General features: G+C 46.9%; 1 protein-coding gene across 3 annotated transcripts in view; it reads right to left on the bottom strand.

Annotated features, from left to right (window-relative positions):
* The window catches only part of RB1 (RB transcriptional corepressor 1), a 776,914-nt gene that overhangs the window by 14,901 nt on the left and 743,536 nt on the right, over positions 1-18,477 (bottom strand). For all 3 annotated transcript variants that reach the window (XM_069205380.1, XM_069205381.1, XM_069205379.1), the window contains one exon: positions 5,990-6,021. In XM_069205380.1, coding sequence (XP_069061481.1) covers positions 5,990-6,021 — 32 coding nt within the window. The remainder of the gene's footprint in view (positions 1-5,989; positions 6,022-18,477) is intronic.

An 18,477-nucleotide genomic window follows, 5' to 3' on the forward strand; every position in this document is an offset into this window, starting at 1 on the left:
TTGATTTACTAGTAAGTCCCTAGTACAGTGCACTAGAGGTGCCCAGGGCCTGTAAAATAACTGCTACCAGTGGGCCTGCAGCACTGGTTGGCCACCCACATGAGTAGCCCTGCAAACATGGCTCACACCTGCCACTGCAGTAGCTGTGTGTAGACATTTAAACTGCCAATTCGACCATGCATGTGTACCCGGTTGCCAAGCCCAAACGTTCCCTTTTTATACATGTAAGAAACCTTCTAAGGTAGGCCTTAGGTAGGCCCATGGACAGGGTGCAGTGTATGTTACAGGTGGAACAAGTACTGATGTGTTTTACATGCCCTAACAGTAAAATACTGCCAAATTTGTTTTTCACTGCTGTAAGGCCTATCTCTCTCATAGGTTAACACAGGGGCTGCCTTTAAATAACCTTAATGTGCAGTTTATCTTTGAGAACAGATAGAGATATGGCGGTTGGGGGTCTCTGAATTCACAATTTAAAAACACACTTTTTGGTAAAGTTGGTTTTTAAATTGTCTGTTAAAAGTGGGCATTTTCTTGCTTAAACTATTCTGTTACTCTGCCTGCTTGTGTATTCCCTGTTTGGGTCAGACTGACAGTTGGGTTGTTGTGAATCCCCTCTAGACAGTAACACAAAGGAAGCTGGGGTGTAGCCTGCATATGCTGATGGGACATCTGGGCTAGAGTGGAGAGAGGAGTGGTCACTTACACCTGAATGGGCTGTGCCTGCCCTCACACAATGCAGTCTTCAACCCCCCTGGTATGTGTGTGGGGCCAGGCCTGCAGAACCTTGTGAAAAAAAGAGACTTTCCTTTGAGGTTTGCCTACTTCAAAGGCAGAAAAGGGTATAAATAGTGGACCCAAAACCCAAGATGAATTTTATATTTGCTTCTGGAACCAAGAGGAACCTCTGCCAAGGAGAAGAGCTGAACAGAAGTGCTGCTCCTGCCTGTGACTGTACTTTGTTGGGCTACCCTGTAGTTGCGGCTTCTGCCTGTGAAACGGGACAAAGACTGGACTTTGTGGTATATTCCTGCTTGTGAAAAATCTCCAAGGACCTGGGATTGAGCTTGCCTCCTGTTTTGAAGTCTTAGTGCTTTCAAAGACTTCCTCTGACAGCACCTCTCTCTCTGCTGGGACTCCTACCAAGTTGTGCCCTATCCAGTCCCTGGGCCCTTGAAGGTGAAGCTAGTAGAACAAGGACTGAAATCCACACACAGGGAACTGTGCTGGGAAGAGTTTGCCACACCGCCTGCAACGCGGTTGAAAAACTACGTGCCACCTGTCTCGCGGCCGATTCCAATGCATCGCGGCTGGAGAAACTATGCGACACCCGCTTGCGGCTGCTGAAAACAACGCAAACCCCATGCAGAGTGGTTTTCCATCACTGTGCGACCAGGATTTCTAATGCATCGCTCGTGGGTGTCAAAGTCATCGTGAACCTCTGCAGATCTGAGGTGCCCCGACCAGAAATCGACGCATTGCTCTCTTGCAGGGGAGAAAAATTACACATCGCCTTTCCGACCGGTGAAGAAACAACGCACAGCCTCACTTGCTAGTAAGGAATCAACACATCTGACTTTTCCAATGCACGCTCACCCGCGCTGCTTTATTTTTTACGCGAACCAGGTAATTTGTGTAAAATCAACGTTTCCATTGTTTTCTATGGAGTAATACTCTTTTTACTTTGCCAAATCATATTTTGGCTTTTTTTCTAAATGTGTGGGGTGTCCGTTTTGTAGTGTTTTTACTGTATGACTGTGTGTGTTGGTACTAATACTTTGCACATTGCCTTTTAATAAGCTACTAAGGAGGTGAGCAGGGGTTACCTGATTAGAGTGAGGGACCCTGCTTGGACAGAGTGCAAACTGAATGCCAACCAGAGAGACCCCATTTCTAACAGCTGTTTACTTCTTCCTCTGTCTTTCACTATTTACTTTCTCTCAGACATTTCCTTTTATCTAACACCTGCAGATTAGCTAGTCTCTTGCTAGTATCATATTTGAGCTGCTCATAATGTACTCTTCTTGCCAGCATCTGTTTCTCAAGGCCTTTGTGTTATGAGGTAAGATATCTAGCTCTCAATACCCCTTTTTCTCTTTCATCCATTCTTTTGTTGCTTTCTGGGGCAGATTCAGCACTGGCACAGCCTTCCCTTTAGCCGCGTCTCCCCCAATTTAAGATCACACAATCCCCGAGCCACTTAACCTAGAAACCTCTACATATCTGTCATGATGTCGATACGTCTGGGGGTTGCTAGTTATAGACGAAACATTGGAAAGAAAACAAAAGAAAGAAATTTGAGGGGGGGAGGAAGAATTGTCCAAAACACAAGGCATTCTAGGGCTTGACGTTCTATTCCAGGGGCACCAGTTTAATACAGAGTCAATTCCTGGTGACAAACGTTTTTAACAGATCAAGCAGCAGCTGTGCAATAACCTTAATCAAAAGCTTGCCTGCATCCCACCTTTTGTTGCACAAAAAAACCCTTTCTTGTTGCTTTCCTCTCTTTAGGATACTATCAGCGTTTCATCACGGTTTCGACCACCAGAGTTCACAGCAGCAGGGAGTATCCAGGTCCCACAAAATAGTAAAGAAATAAACAGAAATTGTTACAACGTAGTAGGGGGGGGAGAGGAATATCATGTTATCGGCATCCTCTACGGCTCTATTGTTTCTGTAGAGCATGCTGATGCTGCCTGTGTTAATTCTCTTGTATTTTCCACGAGCCACAGAACCAGAAGCCTTTGCGTCACCCATCAAAAATCCTGATTACCAACTCAGACATGGCTCGTGCTTGCAGACCGCCCCAATCAAGCAGATGCTGCTTATTCCCGGCTTCCATTGCTTTTGCATCTCCACCTCCCACAGTGCACAGGTTTGTTACTTTCTCGCCACCCACCATCCAACTATGAATCTGAACCAGAGAATCATTTTACCAGCAATACAGAACACGGGAGGCAGAGACATCAGACCCATCCCAGATATGTGTTGCAACTCAATTTTATCTGTATTTTTGTGTGACTTCTTTCATCCAGTGAGGTAGAACTGCACTGTAGGAGGAGTTTACAACTCTAAATGCTGAGCTTGGCAGCTAGCTGCCTTCCAGCCAAACTCCCTACCACAATCTCTGCTGGAACCACTCACCTCATTTCAATAAATCTTAATGCTGTTCTCTAAGTATTGATCCCTAAGAGGCTTCATGTAGTGGGTGAAGAAGACAGGAGGTAGTATGGAATCCTAGGGGACTCTGCAGGTGATATAGACATTCTGCGATCTTAAGGTCCCCATGCAAGCAAACGTATTGACTGGAAAGGTAGGAGGAGAACCAGTGGAGAACATTAGCAGTGAATCCCGTTTGAGACACCAGGGTGTGGAGGATCAGCTGGATAGTCGACTGGGTCAAAGTTAGCTGAGAGAGTGCCAGCTATACCAGGAGGTAGGGGTCATCTTCATCTGTAGTCAGGAGGAGGTGGGCTACAATGTATATGGTAAAGGTCTCCATGCTGCGCATGATTTGAAGTCAGATTGGTAGTGTTGCAAGAGAGGGTTAGTACTGACCTTGAAGTTGAACACAGACTGATTTGTCAATGATCTTGCAGATTAAGGATACGTGAGTGATGGACCAGTAGTTGGCAAGGTCATCAGGGGCTAATGAAGATTTCTTTAAAAGTGGGAAAATATGGGCTGTTTTGAGAGATTCTGTAACAATTCATTGAGTACGGAAGGCATTGACAATGATGAGTTGGGGGTGAAAGAGCTTCCCCGGAGAGAGCTTTGATAAAGAATGGGAGCAAGACATCTTCACATGAAGTGGTTTTGAGGGAATGGAATATGTTGGTGAAATCTATGAGGGACAGAGCTTCGGAGGATGACCATCAAGGGATTCTACACAAAGGGGTGGGCGTTAAGAGGAGAATCTAGCTTGGTATGGTTGATGCGCTGTTCGATCCTTTTATTTCATTGTACTTGTCTGTGGAGTGTGGGATACATAGGTCAGGCAGGGGGTTAATGCAATGCATTATGATTTTGAAAAGTATTCCGTTTCTGTTAGTGGCTTTGTTGATGGTGTTGGCACATTACTTGGCTTTGGCTGATGTGATGACCTGTCGGTGTGTTGAGTGAAGGGACTTCAGTATCATGAGGTCATCTAGATTTCTGATTTACTTTGTCTGCAACCTCTTTAGAGTACCAGGGTGCTGACGTTTTTAGCTTGCACTTGTGTGTTTTCATTGGAACATGGATGTAACCATTGTTTTTCAAAAAGTAGTTGAGGTCATTTCGAAGTGAGTTTGAATTGGGCTTGGAACTGGCAGAGTGAGAGATGAGATCATGCATTAAGTTGTACATGGAGAAGTCGTTGAAGGATCTTTAAAATTGGTCTTCTCTTTTTAGTTAACCTCTGTTTAGGATGCTGACCAGAGAGACTGGTATGAGAGGTGGTTACTCCAGTCCCAGACTACAGGTGGTTTGCACTGGATTGTTTGATTTTGCAAAGCCTATTTCCAGAATGTGGCTTTGGAGGGTCTTCGTGTTTTTGAGCTTGTGCTATCTGGGAGGCTGAAGTCACCCAAAGGGTGGTGTAGGTGTGATGGATGGTTAAGGTAGCCACAATATCCTTCCGGTTCATCTTTCCTTTGCAGGCGGCAAATCTGTATTTAAAAGAGGGGACATCGGCGTGGGGGGGGGGTTCTTACGACCCCTTTTCCCTTTCATGGGTGCCCTCAGGGGCGCACCAGCAGTGCATTATTTCATATGTGGAGAACAATAAGTGTGCCCCCTGAAAGCTTTTTTGCCTTTACGACCACATCTACAATATGGCACAGGTGCAGAAGCAAAGTGTTTCCTCAGGCCACGTCCCCATGCAACCCCACTGGAATCATGCCAGCATGATCTGTATTGCAGAATGAGCTGGCCAAAGGGCAGGATATTTCAAAACAGGATAGCCTAGGGACAGCTTGAGCAGAAAAGATCCCCCAGAAGTAGGAACAAGTGATAGTAAGGGGAAATACAAAATAAAGTAAACAGATCTGTGAAATGTGCAGTCAGTGTAATTCATATCGGTGAGCCCTTGTAAGATCATCCTGCAGAACTGGCACACACGTAAGTACCGGTCCTGAGGAGAGCTGGAGTAAGAGAGACAGTGATAATGCCTTTTTGGCATACGATCAGGATAACTGCCATAAACATGGTAGCTTTTTCTTTTACTCGCATGGAAAATTTGCATGAGACACCTTTTCAACACCCTGGATAAATAAGCATTGACAGCGAGCTGAGAAGAAACTCTTAGATAAGTCAATATACACACACAAAGGCATACAAGGTATAAAAAAAAAAAGAAAAAAAAATGAAGCCTTCAGTCTGTTAGATGTTACGTTATCGGTCCTCAATTTGAATCTGAGAGCTCAAGTAGTTGGAAAACATTTATATCTGTGATGTACATATTTAATTTTGCATTGTTGGTCATAGTTGTACAATTGTTGTTGTATATTCAATGCTTGCTCTAGTCATGTTGTGTAGAGTGAAAGGCATACTGCCGAAAGCTAAATGATTCTATAAAGTCTTTTACAGCAGTGATTTGCACATAACATGATTGTATGCCATGCTTACAGCAATCAATACAGAAGTGTGATGCAGAGCAATAGAAGTACTCCGAGTAGGCAGCAAATGGAAAGCGTCTTGCTACTTCTTAGCTCTGGCCCCTCTTTTGTAAAAGTAATGCAGGTGACCTAAAAGCGCCATCACAGAAATATTAGGAATAAAGCATTTGTTTTCACATATTCAAAACTGATTCAAATGTCTGCTTTGCCTTTTTGTGTAATGTCATATTTTTGCAGGGTACCACTAACAAGCATAGTCTATGCTACCTTCTGCGATTCGCAGAAAGTAGGTAACAAAAACAACACTAATACCTTCAAGCTCCATACTATAATGTAATTAGTGTTCACTGATTCTTGCATTATTATTGTCTGTGCAACATGGCTGTACTTACTCATTTCTGCCAATTTTTGTGCCAGGTGTTTGCTGGGGAGAAAAAAAAAACATTACAGTGAATTAGCATGATCACTGACAACTTTGGTACAACATACTCAACTTTTCAAATGTCTTTATGAATCACTTTGTAACATTCCTAAGCTATTCTTAACAGTTGTACTTCATCATGGGAGAGGAAGATATTAGTTTTGGCTTTGTGAAACAACTCTGAAAGAATCTGAGGAGACACATTTGTTGCTGAAGTTTTTTGGCCATATGTGAATAACAATAAGTAAAGCATTGCTCAAATATAATACAAACATTTTAATGATCTTTGCCACTGGTTACGGTCATCATGGCCACTGTTAAACCTCATCCTGATTACATGCTAAATCCCTTTTTCTACTTCAAAACTAAACACAAATATGGTTTGTTTCCTATGGCTGAAGAACTATGTGTAATTACTTACTGAACAGTGAAAACGTCTGGTTTTCCACGTAACTTGCCAGAAATTAATAGGCAATTACCTATAACTATGGCTGCCATAGGTCAAGTGGTAAACATGCCATCACACATACATACATACATTTTCTCTCTCTCTCTTTCCTACGTAAGGGCTTAACTTGACAGTAAATGGTATTAAAAACTATCAGTAATACTGGCTTATAGTGTTTTTTCTATGATTTGTCTGTCACAACTATTGTGTTAAAGCCTCAAGTCAGTCGGACGTTGTAACTTTTTCTCTCGCGTCTACCTCACAACAGCAGCAGTGATACATGTATACAGCATGAGGAGAGGGGTATGGGGAGGGGTGTGAGACCCGCTGCAGAGTAGTAAGATTGTTCTTCATTTAACCATATGGTGTGTCGGGTTCTTACTTTTGAATCATTCTTCAGAACGTGGTCCATAACTAAAGAGAGATTGTTTCATCTACGCACATGAGAAACAAACTGTAGAGCATTGCGGGAACAAACTTTGCATCAGCCCTACTACAATTTGGCTACAGCTATAGTTCTATGCCATTTCTCGAAGTTTCAGATGAAATTCAAAAGTACATTAATGTTACTATGAAGGTAGAAGCTAAATTTCATTTTTCTTTGTCACCTCTTTTAATACTTTTTCTTGGGGTTTTCGAATGCAAACAAAAATAGCATCAAATTACCTTTATAATACTCTGAAACTGCGGTTAACCACAGTACAAGTGATTGCAAAGCAGTGACAGATATAAAAGGCAATGAACTGAGTGAGATAGCGACTAAAATCTCTCTGCAAGCAGCTTGCATGCAGTTGCTATGGGCTGGAACGCTGTGCAGCTGTATAGCAGCGGGATAAGGTGGATGGAAGGAGGGGCGGATGAGGGCGCCCACAAGTTCAGACGGGGACCAATGAAGTGGACAATGATAATTCGAGGTGGTGGGGGGGGGGGGGGGGGGGGGCGGGTGTGTGGAGGAAAGGTGATGGTAGAGAGCGAGTGCGCATGATGTTGTCAGCCCAATCAGGCTCACGTGAGCAAGTAGTTGTTACAAGTAAGTTGATGGAATTGGCTAAGGAGAGTATCCCAGGCCACTGAAATTGGTTACTTATGGTTCCGGGATGCAGCACACTACTCGAGAGGGATTTTGGACCATTCCCCAGTAGGGGTCACCCTGCTGGGCCCTTCACAGTCCTACTCAATGCTGCCTCGACTTGATTCTTGGTATCTGAGAGACAAATCCTTTGTCGACAAAATGATGGAGAGGGCTACCCAATATTGTGAGGAAAATCTGGGATCCGTGGACTCGGCGTGTACTCTGTGGGAAGCCCTTACAACTGTACTTCGAGGCTACGTGCAAGACATGATTGGTGGCAAGAAAAACAAACGTGACATGCAAGCCGCAAGCCTCGAGCAGGAAATTGCAGCTCTTGAGGCCTGCTGTGTGGTGGACAGAGAGGCTGAGGGTGGTCTACAGCACCATCTATGACTCAAGCGTTATGAGCTACGCACCTTGGCTGAACAGCATGCTCGGCATATGCGCTGGCGACTCAGCGTCGACTATACGACGTGGTTGACAAAGCCAGTAAACTGCTGGCCAGGTTGGACAGGAGGGACCATAAGCAATCGTGGGTCAGGGAGGTAAAGTCTAGAGATGGTGCCCTATGTGGGACCAATGAGACCATAGCGGAGGATTTTGCTGCATATTATGAGGAGGTTTATACCTCGGTGACTCAGATGACTGAGGAGGACTGTGTGGACCTCCTGCGGGACATCCTGCTTTCAGAACTCTCGGTAGAAGAGAGAAGCGTGCTGGACGCTAAGCTGTCGAAGGGGGAGGTTACAGAGGCATTGCGGGGGCTCCAGCCGGGTAAAACAACAGGACCAAATGGACTCCCGATGGAGTTGTTTAAGTGTCTGGGGAGCAAGGTAGTAAAACATATGCTGGCCATGTTTCGGGAGGCAAGGGAGGTGGGAGTATTACCGCCGGGTCAGCGGACGGCGACTATGGTATTGATCCGGAAGAGGGATAATCCCCAGAGATGTGCGCATCCTTTAGGCAATTCTCCCTTCTCAATGTATAGGTCAAGGTCTGGTGAAGGTCCTGGCAACCAGACTACTCGCAATTATTACTAAGCTAATCCATCCAGATCAATAGGGCTTTATGCCGTCCAGATCCACGCACTTGAACTTGAGGAGACTCTATGGGGTCTTACACATGACAGAGCACCAGAATAGTGAGCAGGCTGCACTCTTGTCCCTCGATGTAAAAATGGCATTCAATAGTGTGGAATGGCTTTATATTTTCGCGGTCCTTAGGAGGTTCGGCGTGGGGCCACGATTCCTGGCCTGAATTAGACTGCTTTACCGCGAACCGGTGGCTCAGGTGCGGGTCAATGCAACGCTGTTCCGGCCCTTCGTCCTACATAGTGGCCCACGACAGAGGTGTCCGCTCTCCCTGATCCACTTCAGCCCTTGGTGGAGTGGATAAGTAGGATACCCTGATTCGGGGCATCTACTCTGGAGCTGCATGGGAGGAACGTATCACTCTGTATGCAGATAATATTCTGCTGTATGTCACCCGATCCCGATGTTCCATTGATAGGATCAAGCAGGTCCTTCGCACATTCGGGGATCATTCCAGTTTTCAGATTAATTGGGCCAAATTTGTGGTGTTCCCTCTGGCTGGGAACCCCTCGCCCCCCTTCACCTTGCCCCGAGGTTGTGAAGTACAGATCTCAATGGGCGGTTTCAAATACTTGGGGATATATGTGACCAGAAATAAGAAGTGTTTTCTCAGGGAAAACCTGCAGCCCCTGCTTGTCAGATTCACTGAGGATGTGGCCCACTAGAGGGAGCTGCCTCTCTCTCTTAAAGGTAGAGCACCCCTCTACAAGATGATGACTCTGCCCCGCCTATTATATGTTTTTTAGAACACCCCTTATAAGATACCGGCGGAGGTATTTCACCGATTGGATCAGAACATCAGACTGGGACGGTGGCTGTTCCCATGTGGCATTGATGAAATTGAAACTCTGGGTGTATGAAGAAGGGCTGGCTATTCTGGACCCTCTTCATTACTACTGGGTGACAACTGGTGACTGTTAACGACTGGGCCTTTGCTGACCAGGGGGACCTGACGTTCCGGGTGGATAGACAGATAATGGGCAGGGGGATATGAGGGTGCCCTATACGCCCCTGCGAGTGTGCGAACGCTGCCGGTGCATACTGCGACTATGGTGATGGCATGGTGTGACGCCACACGCTTCCTTGGTTGGGGAACTACCTTGACGGCTCAGACCCCACTGTGGTGTAGCGATCTATTGGGGGACCTGAAGATCCTGGGCGAATTCCATGGGTGGTCTCTGTTAGGGACTGAGCACCTGGGAGAAGTCTGGAGAGGTCAGGCACTCGTAAAGTTTGAAGTCCTTCAGCAAGAATATGCTAAGGTGGGAACAGAGCGGTTTAGATACTTGCAGCTGTGGCATGCACTGGGTTGATACGTCCCAGAACATGAGCAATTACCTCAGGCCACCCCCCTGGAGGGCTGCCTTTTGACGGAGACTCTAGTGGCAAAGGCCATTGTACAAGAAATTGCTGAATAATTTCCCAGACCCGATGACTGCCCTGTGCGCCAAATGGGAGGCGGACTTGGGAGCACTGAAAGACGAGGACTGGGGGAAGGTGAGGCAGGGTCCTAGGGTGGTGGTGATTAAAGCACTTCTCAGACTGATCCAGTTGCAGATTCTGAACAGGGCATATTGCAGGGTGCACAAGATGGGCAGGGCACAGACCTCGTACTGCTTGCAGCGGTGCGGGTTGGAGGGTACCTTCTATCATATACTATGGACATGCCCAGTCATAACTACTGGGAAAGGATTGCCGGTGTAGCGGCCCGGGTGTTGCGGAGAGAGGTCCCGTTAGACCCCAAGCTGTTTCTACTTAATGTGGCAGTCGAGGAACACTGGCTGAAACAGCAAGCATTATGGTTGGCCATTGCTCAAATAGCAGCCAAACGCAACATAGCACGGGCGTGAGGTGCTGAGTCTCCACCAAGTATCCCTAGGTGGGAGACTGATCTGGGCTGGTGCTGCAGCGCAGAAAAAGTAATCTATGAGAGCAGGGGTTGCCCCAAGAAGTGGGAGAAAATCTGGGGAGGAAGGGGTGCTTACAGATGTACGGTGTGACCTGTGAGGACTGTGTGTAGGCGAGCGCAGGGTATGGGATTGGGCCGTACCTGAATAAGCGACAGGGGGGGTGTTCGACCGACATGTTGAACCCTTGTAATTCGATCCTTGCTGTGATTGGTCTCTGAGCAGCAGATCAATGATGGGACCTTTTATTGCAATCTGCTATATTGTACAGTGGCTGTTTCGTTGTTTAATAAAAAGATTTTTTTTTTAAAAAGAAATAGGTTGCTTACACGGTTGCTGAACTTACACATAGAGCATGGTCTCTTCCTCAGCCTTCCCCCACATCCGCACCGCTCCATGGCATGCAGCCACAGGCTGGGCCAGCTCAGCTCTCCACTGCAAAGTGAGGGCTCTTTTAGTGAGCAGGGGGCCATGCCAGTAAAGCACGTACTCACCCTGTGACGCTTCCTACGCTTAAAGATGCCTAAAGCGCAGGCCTTCCATTTGTTAATGTCAGTTAGCTTCGTGACCCCCTGTAACACGTTGCGGACGGAGCGCTGTAGGAAGCTGGCTTTATATATAGTGCACTAAAATGAAGTACACTGCACAGAGAGTCCAGTGGATCCCCTATTGGTATTGCAGAGGCCAAAGCACATAGGACTAATTCTCTATTTATGGTAGTGTGGGCGAGCAGTTCGGCTTATCAGAGGGTAGTGCTAAGCATTTGTTGTACTCACAGACAATACAAGAGAGACACAATGAATAAATACGAGACTAATTTAGAAAAAAAAATGTCATATAGGTTTCAAACCCAAAAGCTTCGTAATCAGGTAAGTAGACTTTTAAGCATAAATACTTTGCAGTTTCAGAAATAGATAGTGCAATTTTCAGAGTTGTCTCAATGTTATCCTATGGAGGAAAAACAATGTGCAGCAAAAACAGGGTTAACAATGACTTACAAAGCCAACCTCAAGGAGTTAAGGTAAGTACTTGGCATTGATCAAAACCACACTAACAGGTCACACCGGGGCAGCACTGGGGCAGCCGGGTGCAGAGGTGTAGTAACACGTTGGGTGCCATATGGCTTCCTATGGGAGTTTGACCCATGTGACAAACAGGCTGCAGGTTCTGAATGGAAAGCCAGCAGGGCACAACAAACAGGTAGGTAGTAGACTTGGGGTGCTCTGGGACATACATGTGCCTTTGGTCCTCTTCTCCTGTGCCCAGGGGTGACGGATGGAAGCATGTGTTTAGGAATCAGGTTTTATCGTCCTGGAATAATCATGGTCAGGGGTCCTGTGTGTTGAGGCTACAGGTGTTGCGTGGAAGTCCGGCGGGGTGGACCCAGGGTGAATTCTAGCTCTTAGGAGCCGTGGGAACGTCACTGGCAACGGTGACTCTCCTCAGCTGTAGTCAGGGGTGCAGTGGTTGCTGGAACTGTCAGGTTTTCTCTCTCTACAAACCTGATGTAAAGGGGGGGGGGGGGGGGTTGCGTTTAGAGGTTGCAGGTGCCCTGGGAGAGTCCAAGATGGGTGAGACTACTTTGGACTCGGTCTGTGGGCAGCTGAGGTCACGTTGGGTGCAGTGATCTCTTCCGGTGTCCGGTTTCTGGGGTTCCAGCAGCTGTTGAGTCTTTTCTTTGGAGTTTCTTGTGGCAGTGCAAGTCCGGTGCCCACGGGAGACCTGAATCTTCATTGAAAACTGGACGAGTTGGCTTCTTGTGCAGGATCCCTCGAGGTCAGCAGGCAGGCCGGAGGGGCTGGCTTCAGGTCAGCTGCTTCTTCATTTCCTCTCCTGTGGGTGCAACTTCTCTTTGTCCGGGTCTCCTTAGGTTGTCGAAATCTGAGTTCTAGGGTTCAGGGGTGCCACCTAAATACTAAATGTAGGGGTGTTCAGGGAGTGCCAGGCGGTAGCCAGTGGGCTGACCACCTTTAGGGTGACTACACCCTCCTTATGACTGCTTCCGCTGGGAATTGGGCATAACCCTAACCCTAACCCTAGTGGCCTGATTCTGTCAAAACAAGGAGGAGGAATTTCAAAAGTAGTGTCTGTAGGAAAGTACCATCTTGCCTGGCATGTTACCCCCATTTTTCACTGTATATATGTTGTTTTAGTTGTATGTGTCACTGGGACCCTGGTAACCCAGGGCCCCAGTGCTCATAAGTGTGCCTGAATGTGTTACCTGTGTAGTGACTAACTGTCTCACTGAGGCTCTGCTAATCAGAACCTCAGTGGTTATGCTCTCTCATTTCTTTCCAAATTGTCACTAACAGGCTAGTGACCATTTTTACCAATTTACATTGGCTTACTGGAACACCCTTATAATTCCCTAGTATATGGTACTGAGGTACCCAGGGTATTGGGGTTCCAGGAGATCCCTATGGGCTGCAGCATTTCTTTTGCCACCCATAGGGAGCTCTGACAATTCTTACACAGGCCTGCCACTGCAGCCTGAGTGAAATAACGTCCACGTTATTTCACAGCCATTTTACACTGCACTTAAGTAACTTATAAGTCACCTATATGTCTAACCTTTACCTGGTAAAGGTTAGGTGCAAAGTTACTTAGTGTGTGGGCACCCTGGCACTAGCCAAGGTGCCCCCACATTGTTCAGAGCCAATTCACTGAACTTTGTGAGTGCGGGGACACCATTACACGCGTGCACCACATATAGGTCACTACCTATATGTAGCTTCACAATGGTAACTCCGAAAATGGCCATGTAACATGTCTAGGATCATGGAATTGCCCCCTCTATGCCATCCTGGCATAGTTGGCACAATCCCATGATCCCAGTGGTCTGTAGCACAGACCCTGGTACTGCCAAACTGCCCTTCCTGGGGTTTCACTGCAGCTGCTGCTGCTGCCAACCCCTCAGACAGGCATCTGCCCTCCTGGGGTCCAGCCAGGCCTGGCCCAGGATGGCAGAACAAAGAACTTCCTCTGAGAGAGGATGTGACACAGAGGTGCCCAATTCTGCATAAGCCAGTCTACACCGGTTCAGGGACCCCTTAGCCCCTGCTCTGGCGCGAAACTGGACAAAGGAAAGGGGAGTGACCACTCCCCTGACCTGCACCTCCCCTGGGAGGTGTCCAGAGCTCCTCCAGTGTGCTCCAGACCTCTGCCATCTTGGAAACAGAGGTGCTGCTGGCACACTGGACTGCTCTGAGTGGCCAGTGCCACCAGGTGACGTCAGAGACTCCTGCTGATAGGCTCCTTCAGGTGTTAGTAGCCTATCCTCTCTCCTAGGTAGCCAAACCCTCTTTTCTGGCTATTTAGGGTCTCTGTCTCTGGGGAAACTTTAGATAACGAATGCAAGAGCTCATCCGAGTTCCTCTGCATCTCCCTCTTCACCTTCTGATAAGGAATCGACTGCTGACCGCGCTGGAAGCCTGCAAACCTGCAACATAGTAGCAAAGACGACTACTGAAACTCTGTAACGCTGATCCTGCCGCCTTCTCGACTGTTTTCCTGCTTGTGCATGCTGTGGGGGTAGCCTGCCTCCTCTCTGCACCAGAAGCTCCAAAGAAATCTCCCGTGGGTCGACGGAATCTTCCCCCTGCAACCGCAGGCACCAAAAAGCTGCATTACCGGTCCCTTGGGTCTCCTCTCAGCACGACGAGCGAGGTCCCTCGAATCCAGCGACTCTGTCCAAGTGACCCCCACAGTCCAGTGACTCTTCAGCCCAAGTTTGGTGGAGGTAAGTCCTTGCCTCACCTCGCTGGGCTGCATTGCTGGGAACCGCGACTTTGCAGCTACTCCGGCCCCTGTGCACTTCCGGCAGAAATCCTTTGTGCACAGCCAAGCCTGGGTCCACGGCACTCTAACCTGCATTGCACGACTTTCTGAGTTGGTCTCCGGCGACGTGGGACTCCTTTGTGCAACTTCGGCGAGCACCGTTTCACGCATCCTCGTAGTGCCTGTTTCTGGCACTTCTCCGGGTGCTACCTGCTTCAGTGAGGGCTCTTTGTCTTGCTCGACGTCCCCTCTCTCTTCAGGTCCAATTTGCGACCTCCTGGTCCCTCCTGGGCCCCAGCAGCGTCCAAAAACGCCAAACGCACGATTTGCGACTAGCAAGGCTTGTTGGCGTCCTTTCGGCGGGAAAACACTTCTGCACGACTCTCCAAGGCGAGAGGGATCCGTCCACCAAAGGGGAAGTCTCTAGCCCTTTTCGTTCCTGCAGAAACCTCAGCTTCTTCTGTCCAGTAGAAGCTTCTTTGCACCCGCAGCTGGCATTTCCTGGGCATCTGCCCATCTCCGACTTGCTTGTGACTTTTGGACTTGGTCCCCTTGTTCCACAGGTACCCTAGATTGGAAATCCACAGTTGTTGCATTGCTGGTTTGTGTCTTTCCTGCATTATTCCTCTAACACGACTTCTTTGTCCTTAGGGGAACTTTAGTGCACTTTGCACTCACTTTTCAGGGTCTTGGGGAGGGTTATTTTTCTAACTCTCACTATTTTCTAATAGTCCCAGCGACCCTCTACAAGGTCACATAGGTTTGGGGTCCATTCGTGGTTCGCATTCCACTTTTGGAGTATATGGTTTGTGTTGCCCCTATCCCTATGTTTCCCCATTGCATCCTATTGTAACTATACATTGTTTGCACTGTTTTCTAAGACTATACTGCATATTTTTGCTATTGTGTATATATATCTTGTGTATATTTCCTATCCTCTCACTGAGGGTACACTCTAAGATACTTTGGCATATTGTCATAAAAATAAAGTACATTTATTTTTAGTATAACTGTGTATTGTGTTTTCTTATGATATTGTGCATATGACACTAAGTGGTACTGTAGTAGCTTCACACGTCTCCTAGTTCAGCCTAAGCTGCTCTGCTAAGCTACCATTATCTATCAGCCTAAGCTGCTAGACACCCTATACACTAATAAGGGATAACTGGGCCTGGTGCAAGGTGCAAGTACCCCTTGGTACTCACTACAAGCCAGTCCAGCCTCCTACATTGGTTGTGCAGTGGTGGGATAAGTGCTTGAGACTACTTACCACTCTTGTCATTGTACTTTTCATAAGAGAAAAATATACAAAACAAGGTCAGTGTATATACACATAGCCAAAAAGTTTTGCATTTTCTCTTTTCACTCTTTTCTAAGTGCTGAAAAGTACTTCTAAACTTTCAAAAAGTTCTTAAAAGTTTAAAAAGTTTTTTTCTGTCTTTCCAAAAAGTTCTGAAAACTTTTTTCTCTTTTTCTATCACTTTAACTCTCTCTAAAAAATGTCTGGCACAGGCCAAAATGTTGATCTGTCCAAACTTGCATATGACAACCTTAGCTGGAAAAGAGCAAGGAGTCTCTGTATAGAGAGAGGTTTGAGTGTAGGGAAGAATCCTTCCTTGGAACTGTTACTTAACATGCTTAGAGAACAGGATAAGGCCATAGGTGCCTCATCTGTTGAAAAAGTACCTAATAGTTCTCAATCTGATTCAGGGACTCCCCCAGGAAAAGATTCAGGAAAGAAACTTCCTAGCCTGCCCATTACTAGACAATCTAGCATAGATGGTGATGATGATGAGCCACACCATATAAATAGTGTTGTCTCACGTCATAGCAAAAGCATTTATTCTCACCATACTGGTAGTAATGTTTCTGTAAACCAAGTTGTTAGGGTGGCTTCTGTAAGGGACAGGTCTCCTTCTGTTCATTCCCATCATAGCTCTGTTTCTAGAAATGTCCCTCCCACCAACCCTGATGACAGAATGTTAGAGAGGGAACTCAATAAGTTGATGGTGGAACAAACCAGACTGAAGCTCAAAAAGCAACAGCTGGATTTGGATAGACAGTCTTTTGAATTAGAGAAGGAAATACAGAAGTTGGGTTTAGATACCCATGGTGGCAGCAGCAGTATTCCCCATAGTCATCCTGCAAAAGAGCATGATTCCAGGAATCTGCACAAGATAGTTCCCCCTTATAAGGAGGGGGATGACATTAACAAGTGGTTTGCTGCACTTGAGAGGGCCTGTGTTGTACAGGATGTCCCTCAAAGGCAGTGGGCTGCTATCCTATGGCTATCATTTAGTGGAAAAGGTAGGGATAGGCTCCTTACTGTGAAAGAAAATGATGCCAATAATTTCCAAGTTCTTAAGAATGCACTCCTGGATGGTTATGGCTTAACCACTGAACAGTACAGGATAAAGTTCAGAGAGACCAAAAAGGAGTCTTCACAAGACTGGGTTGATTTCATTGACCAGGCAGTGAAGGCCTTGGAGGGGTGGTTACATGGCAGTAAAGTTACTGATTATGACAGCCTGTATAACTTGATCCTGAGAGAGCATATTCTTAATAATTGTGTGTCTGATTTGTTGCACCAGTACTTGGTGGACTCTGATCTGACCTCTCCCCAAGAATTGGGAAAGAAGGCAGACAAATGGGTCAGAACAAGAGTGAACAGAAAAGTTCATACAGGGGGTGACAAAGATGGCAACAAAAAGAAGGATGGTAAGTCTTCTGACAAGGGTGGGGACAAATCTAAAAATGAGTCTTCATCAGGCCCACAAAAACACTCTGGTGGGGGTGGTGGGTCCAAATCCTCCTTTAATCAGAACAAGGAAAAGAAACCATGGTGCTATTTATGTAAAATAAAAGGCCATTGGACAACAGATCCCAGTTGTCCAAAGAAAGGCACCACTGCTCCTACCACTACAAACCCTACTGCTACACCTAGTGTCCATACTAATAGCAGTGGTGGTGGGAGCAAACCTACTAATAGCCAATCCAAGGGAGTAGCTGGGCTCACTATTGGTAACTTAGTTGGGGTTGGTCTGATTAGGGAGACCACAGAGGCTACTTTAGTCTCTGAAGGGGCTATTGATTTAGCCACTTTGGTTGCTTGCCCCCATAACTTGGAGAAGTACAAGCAACTAACCCTAATAAATGGTGTTGAGGTCCAGGCCTACAGGGACACAGGTGCCAGTGTCACAATGGTGACTGAGAAACTGGTGCACCCTGAACAACACATACTTGGACACCAGTACCAAGTAACCGATGCTCACAACATAACACAAAGCCACCCCATGGCTGTTGTAAATCTCAACTGGGGGGGGTAACTGGTCCAAAGAAAGTTGTGGTAGCTTCAGATTTACATGTAGACTGTCTATTAGGGAATGATTTGGAGACATCAGCTTGGTCAGATGTGGAGTTGGAGGCCCATGCAGCAATGCTGGGCATTCCAGGGCATATTTTTGCTTTGACAAGGGCTCAGGCCAAAAAGCAAAAAGGACAGGGAAGCTTGGATCCTGGAACAATGGACCAAGTGCTCCCTAAAGCTAGGGCTAGTAGAAGCAAACCACTTCCTACTATCCCTCCCTCTACAGTGGATTCTACTTCTGAGGAAGAAGAATTCCCTCCCTGTGCAGAACCTACACCAGAGGAGCTGGAAGCAGACACTGCTGAGCTTTTGGGTGAAGGGGGGCCTGCCAGAGAGGAGCTGAGTGTGGCACAGCAAACCTGTCCCACATTAGAGGGTCTCAGACAGCAAGCTGTCAAACAGGCTAATGGGGATGTCAGTGACTCTCACAGAGTTTACTGGGAGGACAACCTCTTGTACACTGAGCATAGGGATCCTAAACCTGGAGCTGCCAGGAGATTAGTGATTCCTCAGGAGTACAGAAAGTTCCTCCTAACACTGGCACATGACATTCCCTTAGCTGGGCACCTAGGACAAATGAAAACTTGGGACAGGCTTGTTCCCCTGTTTCATTGGCCTAGGATGTCTGAGGACACAAAGGAATTTTGTAAGTCCTGTGAAACCCGTCAAGCCAGTGGCAAGACAGGTGGCACCCCAAAGGCACCCCTTATCCCACTGCCTGTGGTTGGGGTTCCCTTTGAAAGGGTAGGGGTTGACATAGTTGGCCCCCTTGACCCTCCTACTGCTTCAGGCAATAG

Source organism: Pleurodeles waltl, chromosome 8, assembly GCF_031143425.1.
Source record: "Pleurodeles waltl isolate 20211129_DDA chromosome 8, aPleWal1.hap1.20221129, whole genome shotgun sequence".
In the NCBI taxonomy this organism is placed as follows: domain Eukaryota; kingdom Metazoa; phylum Chordata; class Amphibia; order Caudata; family Salamandridae; genus Pleurodeles; species Pleurodeles waltl.